Raw genomic sequence first — 15,291 nt, forward strand, 5'->3', positions numbered from 1 at the left:
TTGCAATAACTGTTTTGTGTTGATTTACACCACATTACACTGATCCCCTCTCCCACAGCTAAATTTTAAGGCAATTTTTACATCCCTTTAAAGCAGAGGTTCCCAAACTTTTCTTTCTCATAAACCCCTTTCAAAAAATACACTGGTTCTGGTGGACCCCCAGCAGCTAAGCTTCTACTATATTCCCAAAACTCGAGAAAAAAAATGTGAAGATTAGAACTAAGAATGGAGATTTTTGTTGCGGTCGAGTTCCAACCAGAAACTAACAGTTTTTGATACAGAAAGTAAGAATTAATTGGTTAATTGATTTTAGAGTGAGTGCATATTCAAAAGTGAAGTTGGGCAGTCATAAAAGGGATTCCATCCAACTTTACCTTTTTATGACTGCTCATAGCACAAGAAACCAACTAGGCCTAATTCTCACTTACCTTCTTTAGAAAACTCCCCATTCAGAATAACAAAAAAAAAGTACATTTTCTGTGTTGTATTTATTCAAATACTTAATTATCACACTATTAATTACTATTGTTTTCATATTACATTTTAATATGATAACAGTTATAATATAAATAAAATTAAACATTAAAAAATGAAACGTAACTTCTAGAATGACAATCACAAAACAGTGATAATTTTAGTGAGAGGTATATAGTTGATGGACCGACAGCCAATTGTCAATAACTGGCTTCAATTTTGTTAGAAATAACTGCGAATCGTTCCATTCTGTGGTAATCTACTTGTTTTTGGTTAAGGTCTGTAACGGAACTAAAACTTTTTGACAAGATGTGACGTGGGAAATGCTATCAAAGCTTTATTGCAATTCCCCACAGTCCAGGATATTTTTTCGGTATTTCTGCCTGCAGCCAAAATATTAGATACCCTCTTTTAAATTTCACCTTCAGATCCTCATTAGTAATATGCTCGAGCTCCTATTGCAGTATCAAATTTTGCACTTCAATTCTATCAAATGAATTTATGATCCATAGTGATATTTCCATCGTCAGAATATCTTCAAATCTGATCTTTAAGTCACCGTTCAGGGCAATTAAATGTTGAACGTATGTCTGAATATCCTCAGCAAAGCATTCTACCTGTGACAAGTTTTAAAATCGGGAAAATTTACGTCAACTAATGTTTTGCTTCATACATTACAATTTTCCAAGAAAAGCTGACATTACACCTTTTTTCTTTTAATTGAGGCTGCCTCCTTGTTATTGTAAGTTAATGACATTAAAAAAATTGTCAAAAAGGCAATGTCTACTTTCAAATTTTTCAGGTTTTCTTTTAAATGTTAAATCACTTTCAAGAAACTCTAAAACTGATTAAAAAATTGAGTAAAACATTTTAAAACAAACACCTTTTGACACCCAGCGTACTTCTGTATGTAAGCAGTGGCGGATCCAGGGGGTGGGGGCGGGGGCGCCTTCTAACGTAAACTAAAGTGGTTTAATTTACTTAATTAAAGCAAGTTTGCGTTAATTAAACTTGCTCCTAACGCAAGTTTGTCGCATCACCTATTGTGCCCCCTCCCCTAAAAAATCCTGGATCCGCCCCTGTATGTAAGGGTAATCATTGGAAGTCTCTAACATTTTCATCACAACATTGCACAAACAAACGCGTATTCAATGCATTGGTTCATTTTGTGTTGGCTGCATTAACACTAGTTGAAGCGATTGGTGTAACCTATCACCCAAATTATTTGCTACTAGGTGTTATTGGTGGATGACAACGTGAATTAAGATTACTGTTCTTACAAGTAACAGTCGCTGTCCATATATGCCCTCCTTCTCTCACTGTAAAAGTCTAAAATCTACTGCGTCATTGACGCTTTACTGAAAATTATATGTGTCTTGAACAGTCTTGGAAAGTACAAATAAAATCAAACTAAATATTTGATATATAATGATATCAATTGTTGAAAAATAATCAGTTCAAGATTTTATTTCGCTGTAATTTTTATTTTCATTGTCAATGCTGTAATAACTAGAAAATAAAATATTTGTAATATTATTCGTTTTCAGTGGAGCGCCAATGACGGAGTAGGCTTTTGAGAAGGAGGCAAAACCCAAACTCTTTTTTGCAGTGATTTTTGTTTGTTTCAAGATTGATTTGCATATTCAATTTAAGTTTTACTCGTTTTAAGATTTATTTATTCATTTATATTAGTACCTATTGTATATTTGTTTGCTATGATTTTTTATTTAATTTCTGTTCGTTTTGGGTTTCATTTATTCTTAAATAGTAATTTTGTTATTTTTTTATTTATATTAGTACTTGTTGTATGTTTTTTTTGCAATGATTGTTTATTTAATTTCTGTTTGTTTTGGGTTTCATCTATTCTTCAATAGTAATTTCTTGTCGTTTTTAGTTTGAATTTCAACAGGTTTGAAGATCTATCTACTGACCTGAAGTTTAAGACGGCCTTTACTTTTTTTTGAAAAACTTCTTTTTCGGAAGTTTTTTTTAATTAATTTAAGTAAAAACCAAGAACAGTTTTGCAAGATCAAAATGACATTTTGCACTGTCAGGTGGACGGAGAAATTGGACAATGACATACGGGCACAGAGGTTCCCAGCCACAGTCCGCTATAATATTACATTCTGTACAATTATTCCGCATGATCTCCATACAGCTCGGAACAACTCTATCCCTAGCCTTTTCTACTTAAAAAAGGGACAAATCGGACAAAAAAGAAACAAAAAAAAATCGTAGAAATTCGTAAAAAAAAAACGATGAAGATATACTGATCTCTGTGTCTTTGTCAATAAGACGAAATTTAGTAGTGAAATTCATAAGTTTAAAAATGGGGGGGAAGTGTTAAACTTCAAAGCATCTTTTACATGACAGTTTTATCAACTGAGTTTATTTAAGTATTAGGAAAATTGTAGAACGCAAAATGATCTTTTCCCAAACATAAAAATGAGTACTCTACCTTTTGAAGATGACAGAAACGAGGCCATTTCCATTCCCGAGTAGGGCGCACCCAGTTCCATCAGAACCTTTTTAAAAGAATGAAATTGACTGCCCTTAGCGTATACATTTTCTTGATAAACTTCATCAGCAAAAATGAAAAGCTTCTCTCTGTGAGCAAATTTAATGACATCTTCAATATTTTGTCGTGATAAAACTTGTCCAGTCGGATTTCCAGGATTAATAATAACTATTGCTCTTGGGTTGCATCGCTTTCTTGCTTCGTTGACTGAACGCTCCAATTCACTTATATCCAAACCCCAACCGTTGTCCTCGTCCAAATAGTAATTCAACTTAAAAAGAAAATTTTGTGAAACTCATATCAGAATAAAGGAAATTGTATGGTAAATATAGCTAGAAGGGCATCAAAAAATGAACGCAGACATTACAAAGACAAAGTTTCCGGGAATTGAATATAAAAAAAATGTACTGAAAGTAATTTACGAATTGTGCCTTAATTCGAGACGAATTTAAAATGTTTCTTAGAAGTCATCAAATAATACACCAGCGTGAGTAATCAATGCATACTAGAGGTTGGACCTGGTCAGGTACATAGGTGGTTGACCACCCTGTCTTCAGAGCCCGAGCGGGATATGTGCTGCAAGGCAACGGCACCAGGCTTCTTTTATGGCTACCAACACCTTTTCTTAGAGTTAGTATAAGGTTGCTGACTGTTCCTTACCTCAATACCAGGTTGTGTTGCCATAGGGGAATCCGTTGCGTGGCATTATCACCCTTATAGCTGATAGCCATGTGATTGTCAAGACTAGCAGAACATTATCAATTAATGATGGTGCAAACGCACTCACTAAAAAAAAAAAAAAAAAAAAATCCTGCATCTAACGTGAAGTTAGCCGGAACATACTTCTTTCCTTTAAGGGAAGAAAAAAGGAGAAGAACCTAAAATGTGGGATAGAAAATAAGGAAGCCTCGCTCAAACCGGGTCACTCGGTCATCTTACTCGAAGAATTGAGAAACCTACACAACCTGTTGTAATTTTGGATTGTTCAGGTGAACCATAAAAACGATAAATAAATATTTTGATTAAAATTTTGGTCCCCGAGCAACGAGAGGAAAAGTTGGACTACTTCAACTATTCAGAAATTAAATTGACCACACCCCACAAAAATCTACCGAGAAAGTTCGAAAAGAATATTCGTTATTGTTTTTTTATTTTAATGCACCGATCCTTAAGTTAAGTTTTACACAAAGTTTTATGTCCATGCCCCTAGTTCTACCTCCATATATACTTTCATAGGCCATATAGCCACAGAGAATTCAAAACATTCACAGTTTAACAAATACGTGGTCATTTAAAATAAACGATAAATCTGATCCTATGATAATTACAGAAAAAAAATCCTCGCTCCAATAAAAACCTTCCGCTAGATAGGTCTGTATGCTAAAATTTTTCGGAAGGAGGAGGGGGGGGGGGGTTGAAAAACATATTGAACCTCAGTAGCAGGTACTTAAGCAAGGTTTCTTTTTCTGGCATCAAGATTTCGTCAACTAGTATCAACCAGTCTGAGTTAATTACATTTCCGTATCTGTTTTATTCTGTTTGAAAAATGATATAAGCGTATTTTTAAACTTCCGAGCAATATCTAAGTATTACTGTTAGTAAGTTAAATCAATGGTTAAATTATCCTGGAGAAATCGGAGCCAATTTTTTATGAGATAATTCCTCAACACACACTCTTCTGTGCGATAAGGGTATTTAATAAAAATTCAATTTCTTCAATTCTTACCCAATATCGTGGTAATACATAATTTTATATATAACAATGGCTACTTCTTCTACGTAAATCTTGCAAAAACAGAAATTCTGTGAAAATCTATTAATGTCACGACAAAATTAGCGGTAGGCTCTCGAAGATAGCCAACCACTACCTACTTAGCGAAATAAAAAAAGCAGCTGCTTACAGGTGAGTAGATCATACCCGATCTTAAAAGTTTAACAGCTTGTGTAGAAAAGCTTCTACACAAGTTGATGCATAAATAAGATCTGACGTGAGAACTTATTAGATATGTTAAAAAAAAAAGAAAAAAGAATGGTTCTGCCAATATTAGGCATATTGAACAGATCTGAATGGCAATATTTTGTGAACTTCTTTTCCTTCCTAACATAGTATATTGTGGTGTGCGAGTAACTGAACCCCGAGCAACTGAACCCTCGTGCATCTGAACCCCCGTGTAGCTCAACCATCGTGAAACTGAACGCTCATGCAACTGAAACCTATTTAACTAAACCCCATTTAATTCAACTCCCATGGAACAGAACTCTCGTGCAACTGAACCCCCGTTTTAACTGGACCCCCGTGCAACACAACCCCATTTAACTGAACCCTCGTTCAACTGAACCCCCGTGCGGCCTAATTCCATTCAAATGAATCAACCTCCGTTTAAATCAACCCTTATTATACAGCCCACTTTTAAATCAAGCCCTGTTTGACTCAACTCAACCCAAGGCCTAAGAATGTTTCAAGTAGCGCTGATTAGAAACTTAAAATTTGCTTGTCGCTGCATTCGCAGTTTCTAACTTAAATTACCGCTTTGGGTAACCCCAGAGCTTTTCCAAATTGAGACAAATTTTCAAGAATGAGTCTAACGTGAAAATCATAGCCTGATAAATTGTTTTATGGGCTTTTCAATTAGTGCTAGGGTAAGAATTTGCCAAGGGTGAAAACTCTGATTTTATGCCGGCTCCCTAAGATCTTTCGCTTTGACTTTTGAAGTTACGTAAAAGCATTTTGTTTGGGTAATTCCGCTTAAGATCAACCAGGAAATGACACCCGCCTTTACAGGATGGGTGAAATAACACACTATTTACGTTAACCTCGGATGTTAGCCATTTTAGCGTCGCCTATGATGTTCCAGTGACCAACTACTGCTGGAGAAAAAAAAAAAGAAGACGCGTTCGGATATCAAGTACTTTTTCACAATTCCCAAGAATTTGTTTCGTAATTAATTTTTGTGTTGAAATGAAAACAAATACGACCTATCATTAACGAATCAGCTTTGCATTTGAATGATTTTTTTTCGCTTAGTACTTTTTCAAAACTTTTTTGTTTTGTTCCCACTTTCAAAGGTGACTGGGAAGGGGAGTTTTCAAGAGGGGGATTTTAATCAAGAGTTTAAGGGCTTTCGATCCTGGAGGTTTCAGTGGTAGACCATTTGTAGTTTCAAGCCTTTAGACTCCAGGAATAACACTAAAATCGTATTTTGTTGCTATAAGGCATTGTATGATGGTGCTGTCTGGGGTGGGAGGACGTCATAAAAACGATTTAAAGGAAAAGGGAACTTCGTGGGCGGGTGTAAAAAGGGAGGACATGAATAGATTGGGATGGAGGAGGATCGTTCATAGCTCCGTTTGCCTAAGGCGGGCCTGGAACTGCTGTGAGTTGTTAGAAGTAGTAGTAGTAGTGTCATTACGAAACTAAAAAAGCTCGTAAATGTAAACACTTCCTTTCATGCAACCTCAAACAGCTCTCTGTGATGCTCTAATGCTCTATTAATATTGGAGAAATAAAACAGAAAAATGGAGATTCGTCAGCATTTCCAGTTCTTTTTTAAAATCTCCACAAATTTGTTTCTGCAATAAACTTTCACTATTAAGAAGTATTTAAACAATAGTTATCATTCCTGAATCAGCATTAACAGCAAGTTTTTCTTAAACAAGGGTTGAGTTGCATGAAGATTCAGTTGAATAGGCCTGAGTGGCACGGGGGTTCAGTGTCACAAGGAATCAGTTAAACGGGGGTTGAGTTGCACGAGTGTTCAGGTAGTCGGGGGTCAAATTGCACAGGGTTCAGTTAAACGAGGGTTCAATTGCACAGGGGTTGATTTGCATGAGAGTTCAGTTGAATGGATTTGAGTTAAATGGGGGTTCAGTTGCAACATTCAAGTTGATTACATTCAGAATGTACTTAAATAGTTCTTTTTCTAAATGCAAAGAGGTTTCAGTCACACGAAGGTTGAGTTACACGGGGGTTCAGTTCAACGGATGTTCCGTTGCACCTAGGGTCAGATGCATGAGGGTTCACTTATACGAGGGTTGAGTTGCAATGGAACCATTTATAGTGACCCTTGGCTTTAGTAAACTAGTCTATGGGTCGTAACTCAACCTCTTTATTTGCGTGTAAAATGTACCTGACGAGGGTACGTATATTTTCGTTACCAGCATCAGGTCAGATGGTAAGCTGCAACCAAAGTAAAAGGTCGCATTTAAAGCACATATGGAATCAGAAAAAGGTACCAAAGGCAATAAATTAACGTAATGAATAAAATTTTTAAGTTTTAAATCTAACTTTTTAGCTAAATGATTCTTTTCTCACTTAAACTCCTATGATTAATAATATTACCATCAAATTAATAATATAAAATAAAAATTAACTGTACATTAATACATGGATCCCTAAAATGATTACATTCAGAATGTATTTAAAGAGTTCTTTTTCTAAATGCAACTTTTACGTGTATGAGAGCGTCTGTGTATAACAATAGCAAGAATATTTATTTTAAATTCAAGTTGAAATGTTCCCAAAATGACTATCAACCAAGTTGAATATGTTTAACAGCTATTACTGAGAAAACGCAGCTATTACTGAGAAAACGATCAAAAAATTTAATAGCCAAAAGTGAAACCGGACAATAGTTAAAGCACTAATAGCAATCTCAGCCTTCTAGACAAAAAAAATGAATATATTTATCACTATAAAGCCTGGCTAACTGATAAAAATTAATCTTTAAAGATAATTAACTCTAAAATTAAACAATGAGTACTTCTAATCAACATTCCCGTCTCTTTACTGGTACACCAATGTAATCCGATTTGGTAGAACAATTCAAAATTGCACGTATTGTTACCGGAGACAAGAAGGAGGTACTCATATTCAGGACACTAACAAAAACAGTGGCAGGGAGGGAGGGTATTATCCAGTAGCTTCCTTGAATGGATTTAAAGTGCTTCACCTTAAACTAATAGCTGTCCAAAAAGCCAGTTGTCAGTTGTTTTGCTTCATTTCGGATGTTTCAATGAATCATAAATAATAAAAAAGTTACCTGCTCTAAGCCATATTCTGCGATTGATGCTGAATATAGTGGATATTGCGGCTTAGGAATCATGACTCCATTATTTAATCCATCTTTTGATTTATTTATAAGAAGTTTCATTACAGCCTGAAAGAGAGCAATTCAAAGGTTATCCCATAAGCACATTAAAATAAAATGAAACGAGAAGTAAGCGTTCTTAGCGGTTATTATAAAAGTTTTAGTGTATCCTCAAAAAGGGACGGCAAAAATTGACCCTGCATAAGTTTTAACAAGTAAACTTCTACTAGAGGGTCGTCACAGTGTCAAGCGGTCAGAGGGCAGCACATAGCCAAAACTCCCCTCCATCCCATTATTTTTAAAGCTTCTGTTTCGACCGTCTCCCAAGATTTTCCAAAATGCTTTTAGACCGTTGACTAAATTGTCATGACACTCTTAGGCATCCAGTTTTTCTCTTGTAATTCTCTGTCTCTCTTAGCGGGTTGATTAGCATAGGTATCTTGTTCGGTCTCCTGCCGTCCAAAGGACTCTTCCAAGTGACCCAGACAATTATTCATGGTACACATGATACGAACAATCATTCATGATACATATATATAGAATGATGTCGAATCACTTTGTTCATAATCTTTGCAGATAGATACTAGGCCCGTTTTTTAGCACTAAGATCTTACATCTAAGATCTTACATCTTTCGACAAAGATTATCGTTTTTTAACCCATATTTGTTCTAAGGACTAACATTTTACTGGCAATAGCAATAAGCGTGAAAGATACCCTCTTTATGCCATATATAACGTTGATGAGATAACTTTGATGATATACTCATCATCTTTCTCAGACCGCTGATCAGAGCAGAATGATGAAAGACGTCTGCACAAAAACGACCAAAGATGTAAGATCTTAGTTCAAAGATTGCACTTTTAAGCGTTTTCTGACAAAAGATGTAAGATCTTGGCACATTGATGAGTGAAAAAACGGCCCTAATCTTTGCCGTGGTTCCAGAACCGGCGTCAAATATCGCGATTCGGCCTCCCTGATCTACGGGAAAAAGTGACTATGCTTGCGGAAAAGCTGTCGTTATCTGCAGGTCTTACTGCGCACCATAATTTACGTCATTTTATGTAAATAATTGTTAAGTGTGCGAGTTTGCTTCTTTTTTTTTGTTGTTTTGTTGTTTTTTTTTTGTTCTTGATGTACTCCACTTCTTTTTGTTCATAGTGGGTAATAAATAAATTATTATTATTATTATTATGCAAAAGATAAGATATTTATTTAAAGAAATTAATATCACAACCCCCGAAGAACCGAATTCGAATTTCGAGGTCAATAATAAAAACAGGAGAAAAAAAAGCATAAAAAGTAAACAGACACTAAAGTATTGGAAAAAGAATGCCGAAATTAAAATTATCAGAATTACAACTCATTCAGTCGTCATTATTTAAACTGAGATTGGTCATAAAATGTTAAAAATATTAAAACAGGTAGAACTCAATAAAATAAGAAAACAGATATAAATATAAAAAACATTTTTAAAGGAACACTAAAAAAGAAAGGAGAAAAAACAAGCGAATAAATACAAAACATGGGCAGTATTTGTACTAAACAATAATAGGGGGGAAACTAGCGGGATATTTTGTTTATTTCTTCCGTAATGTAGGGAACAATGATTTTTTCATATCTGGAGGCACAACAGCGAACGGAAAACAAGGTAGGGACAGGCTGGGTAGTTGAATCTACCTTGTAAACACACGTGGTGCGACCCATGGTTCGTGGAAATTGTCTACTTTAAAAAAAAATTTCTACAAAGATGAAAATTGCCAGGTTATTCAACCTGGCAACCAATTTTGTTATTCAACTGATGAATATATATGTCATGTGTCAACAGCTTTTAAATATAAGAGGGAGCTTATTCAAGCACAGTGGCGTCGTTGGGGGGGGGGGGGGGGGCAGTTGCCCTCCCCCTCAATAATTTGGAAAATTTTAATTTATTAAGTAGCTTTAAAACTGTTGCTCATTTTAAGCGTAAAATTCGCTCTTTACTTTGAGCAGATAACTTTTTTAATTAAATCCATGCTCGTTTTTAACATAGGGAAAACGAGAAAAATGTTAGCCTAGTTAATCAAACATTGAAAAATGTTCTAGGTTTGCCACAGTTGCTCAGGTCAAATTTTTCCCTGATATTTAACGTGCTTTTAATTCCTAAAAATCTATCAATTCAGGATTAGATTCTCAAGTTTTAAAACTTTCAAAAGTGGAAATGAGTACACCCTCTAAATTTGTAAATAGGACAGGAATAGAATCATTGAAGAATAAGAAAGTAGATATACAGTGAATTTAATTTCCTGAATGAAAAAGAAATCATTGAAAAAGAAAATAAGACTTAGTGCTTTTTATAATGATATTCGTGCTATAACTAGATAGGTGAAATCGGTTGTAGATTGGGTATGGGATTTGGTAGAGGGGGATCCGCTCCAGGAATCATTTGTTTTAATTTTTATTTTTAGTATTTAACTAAAATCCAATACAGCCCCAAATTTTCTTATTTCTAATTGAGTTGACTAATAAGCGCTGATAACGTCCTATTCCTTACGTTTCGGGTTCACATAGTAACCCATAAATGTAGAAGTGCCTCTATGCATATTACCATGCTGACTTCTTGCTATTTCCGCTTTTCTAAATATTTCTTTTAACCAGCTCCAAACGACATAAATGTGCTAAGAATTATGATTGAAATTAGTCGTATTTCGCACAACGCCAGCGCTACTTGTAGGACATTTATCTCTGCATCAGCATACTGTACGAAATGTCTGCTGAGAATAGAATAAAGGAAATTTCAACAAAATATGTATATTTTTCTCACAATTTAGAAATTTGTGTGCGCGTATAAGCGGTACCAGCCCTTTTTTTGGTCATCAGTTTTATCATGTAGCACTATAAGACCGAGCTTTCCTTGTGAAGGGAATTATAAACATAAAAACGATATTCAGTGTAACCTCCCTCCGGAAATCTATGGCCTACCCCGCACACCCTAATTTACACAAGAAGATTTTTTGTGGAATTTTTATAGAATTCGTTCTTTAAAACAAAGCTACAAAGGGGAAGGCAATTTTCAAACTCTAGGAGTCAATTTTCCCTTCTAATTAGCATCCCTGAAAATTTTTAATTAGTTTATGGTTTCTGCCACAATGACGCCAATAATTGTTCAGATTTTCTGGATATTCTTTGTCAAACAATGCCCAACGGATAAGTTAATAATTCTCACTTTATTTTTCGAATACTTTCAAATTTGAAATACCGTCGCTATTTGTGGGGAATATGACACAATATAATGTTAAAGAACCTGTGGTAATACTTTGAAATATCCTATATCTTTACTCAAAGAGTGCTATTATGCTTCCTATGATTTTTGTTTCGACTTTATGTGACCCGCTGATGTCGATGCTATTTATTATTATAAATCAGTGAACCCCAAACAAATCAATTTAGTAAAAATCATAAATAATATTTCAATAAATCACGTATATTAAAAGTTTAGTACAACAAATTAAATCTTACAGAGTCAAAATCCATTCAAAATTACGAGCAAATGAATAGCACGATACCCGGGGCTATTAGAACAGAGCTTGGTTCAATTATGAGATTGAACATCCTGTGTTGGGCATTGGGGTTTGGGGAAGTGGATGGGTGATAGCGATGTTTTATTTTGACGTTGCTACATATGGTTCAATTTTTTTCTATGCAACGATTATTTCTGTTATCATGGTCGCGTTAGTAGCAGTGTTGGGAATTAATTAAGTAAAAATACTTAAGTAAATTATCTCAGTACTTGTACTTTACTTAAGTAAAAGATTCCGAAAGCACTTAATATTCGTATTTAAGTAAAAACTAGAAGTACTTGAAGATACTTAAGTACTCAAGTACTTTTAAACCAGTGTTTAATTTCAATAACAACTTTTAATGGGAAGACGCTCACTGTGACGTCTTTGAATCATCTACCAAGGGATTCTCCTTTTCTGAAGTAGTGCCCGGTAACTGAAATTTTAAACAAGGAAACCGCTGAGTATGTTCAATTGCTTTTCGCATGGACAATTTTTCATATTAACGGAAAAATATCAGCTGTGGAGTACAAAAGGCTATGATTCGTGCGTTTGAATTGACAGCTAACACTGAATGCTAACATGAAAAGCTACTTCGGAATGACTGTTCATTCGCTTGACGAAGATCTTAGGTGGAAATATTTTACTCTTGCATGTTCACGCTTTAAAGGCACATACTTACAGAAAAATCACTGAGCAACTGAATGGTGTCTTTGTGAGACATGAAATTGCAGTTGAAAGAAAGGTATGCTGAGCATTAACTGCCAAAGCTTCAAACTTCAGTAAAGCATTTAGAGAATTTCCGACAATCTCCAGTGATTAGGGTCGATTAGTGACGATGAGAACGAAGATGAAGCAGGTCAAAATGACTTATTCTCGTTTTTAAATGTTGGAGAGAACTCAATTTGCTTGTATCCGCAGATGCTGTTACAGCGTTGAATGATGTTGCATATAAGCGGTAGTACTCTGCCGCTTTTACCAACTATACTGCTCTCTGGGATGTTGTTAACAAGAGCTCAAAAGCCGCAGATACTGTCAAAAAGGTATGCGGTAGAAAGATCATCAGACCTGTGATATCTCGACGAATTTGAAATATGACACTGCCAAACGTTTGATGGATGGCCATAAAAAATTGAAGCCTCATGACGTCTGGGATGCTTTATAGAAATCTAGGTTTCATTCTTGTGACGCAGATTTTCTACAAGAATATACGAAAGTCATAAAGCCATTAGCGGTTGCGCTGGATATCCTTCAGGGGGGAAAAGTGCTATTTTGTTGCAATTTACCATTCAATTCGATCTTTTGCAAAGAAGCTTAAAACGTTGAAAGATTGGTAGGAGAAGTAAGAAAGGTTGAACATATCAAAGCTGTTAAAGAGGCTGACAGAACTGACAGAGCTAGCTACTTTTCTAGTGATGAATACTTTGACAATAATGACAAACTACTGCAAACAATTCAGAGAATCGTGAACACGATGAAAATACTATGAAGGGGGAGGTTCTTTCATATGTGACTGATAGGCAAAAAGAACTAACCATGCTAAAAGACTATCCAAGGCCAATGAAAGTCTGCAGAAAATTTAACTGCATAATTCGCTCGTCTGCACCCGAAGAGCAACTGTTTTCGGCTGGTGAAGGAATTTCTGCCCCAAAACGGAAAATGCTTGGAGATGCTATGTTTGAAAAGTTAATGCTCTTGAAGGGAGCAAGCAAGAAATCCAATTGAATTGTTATTTAGTATTAAGTGATGAACGTGATGAGCGTTTGATATTGGTTTTACTATCTAGCATTGGATCGTATTTTCATAATCTAAGAGTTCCTGTATCTGGTGCTAGAGGTATAAAACAGTTTCTATTGTCTTTGCTAGATGCCTTTTCGACAGGGTTCAGAATCAGATACCCGAGGACTGAAAACTAGCATATCTGAAAACTAGCACATAGCTTGATCACAGTCTATATGGTACCATTGTCATAGGAGTTCTTCTAACAAATATCAGCATGGTAGCTTTTGGTGGTATTACCTGGCTCGTTTGGTCTTCGTCAGTACCTACCGGGAAACTACAGATACTACATAGGTGGCACATGGATTATAAGTAAAACCTCAGTAATTCAATACTTATAGCAATAGTCAGTAGCTACAACTTAGCAAAGAGATGCAGCTATATTAAGGGGACGGCTATAACAAGAGAAATTTAATATTTAAATTCAGGAGACAAGTGTAAATAAAAAAGAATGTGTGTGCGGTTTCGACTTAGAAAAAGTAACAATTTTGGCTATAACTGTTCTTTGACATGTTTTCGTAACAACAGAACATGTCGAGGTACTTGTTAATTATACGGAACACACTCGAGAATTTCGCTCTCTAAGATCTGAAAAAAACCTTTGCCTCCCTGCAATACGTTATGATTTGCTTATTCAGAGTGAGAAAAACTACGATGTAGTTATATTTTAATTAAATATTTGATGTATAGAGGTGGTTAGAGGTTAGGTTAAGTATTTTATATAATTTGTTCTGCGCGGCCTGCTTTCCATAATTCTTTGTCGTAGTTTCCATAATTTTGTTTCTAAAGTATTATATTATCATCATATTTTGGTATATTTCATAAGGATTAATCTAACTTCGCTTCTTGGGTCTGTCCCTTATAATTAACAGGTACCCATATCTATTTTTAAGAAGGGGCTAAGAACGCTTGAAGGGATGGGGGAGGATTTTTCATGATTCTAAAACGGAGTAAAACTTCGGTTTCTAGTAAAATAAAAGGACGAAGAAGGATAAACCTACATAATAAATCCAAATCATTAATGATGAAAAGCTAAAACAACCAAAGCTAGAAATATCATACCCTTATGCTTTCTGATGCCCCATTGCTCAAAATAATGTTTGAATAGTCACTTGGAATGCCACCATCTCGTTTTTCAATATACGCTGCAACATGCTTCCTTATCACTTCAATACCACATGAATCGGTATATGCACCTGCCATAATAAAGGGAGTTCCTGCTTAGTTTTCATTTCTAACGTACATTTAAAATTTCAATAAAAAGCAACTGCGAGTCAAAGACCCACATATGAAATGACTTCTTGGCGGTAAGCAAGCCTTGTAAGGTCCGATAATGGATTACACGGCAATCTACCCCGCTAAATATGAAATAAATAGTTATACAGCTGGTTCTGCCAGGGATTCTGGCAGGGTATTTATAGGACAATCTACTGTGATAAATACAAAACATACAGTTATAAAGCTGGTCCTTAGTCAATCTCAACATAGCGAAGCCTTCTCTTCCATGCACATAAAATATTTTAGAAAAAGTAATACATCCTACAGACCAGTGAAAATATTCTAGTACAAAACAAAAGTGTAGATACCAAAAAAAAATTCAAATCCAAGGACTCCCTACCTTGAAACAGAAGTTAAAACAAGGACAATATAACGTTTTGTTCCCTGTGAAACATGTTATTTTGCTTCAAGCTTAAACCGTAACTTTACCGAAAGGACAAGATACTTATATCAGTACATTTATTAGTCTCACATCTATCCATTCACCAAGCAAGAAAAACCAATTTTCAATGTATTTTTCTTCTGTCTAAAAACGTAAAGCAAATTTCAAAAGATAATATAATAGATGGATAAAGCTGAATCTCAGCCATCAAACAATAACATGATCGTCACTGAAA

The 15,291-nt window shown here is 35.2% G+C and overlaps 1 protein-coding gene across 1 annotated transcript in view; it reads right to left on the reverse strand.

Moving 5' to 3' along the window:
• LOC148952133 (alanine aminotransferase 1) overlaps positions 1-15,291 on the reverse strand; it is a 68,508-nt gene that overhangs the window by 13,468 nt on the left and 39,749 nt on the right. Inside the window, exons 5-7 of the mRNA XM_089089577.1 lie at positions 14,459-14,592; positions 8,032-8,148; positions 2,933-3,263 (exon numbers count right to left, since the gene is read on the reverse strand). Of these exons, the coding sequence (XP_088945703.1) occupies positions 2,933-3,263; positions 8,032-8,148; positions 14,459-14,592 (582 nt within the window). The remainder of the gene's footprint in view (positions 1-2,932; positions 3,264-8,031; positions 8,149-14,458; positions 14,593-15,291) is intronic.

The sequence above is a fragment of the Artemia sp. Qi Xiang Cuo genome, chromosome 5 (genome assembly GCF_049724085.1).
Source record: "Artemia sp. Qi Xiang Cuo chromosome 5, ASM4972408v1, whole genome shotgun sequence".
NCBI lineage: Eukaryota > Metazoa > Arthropoda > Branchiopoda > Anostraca > Artemiidae > Artemia > Artemia sp. Qi Xiang Cuo.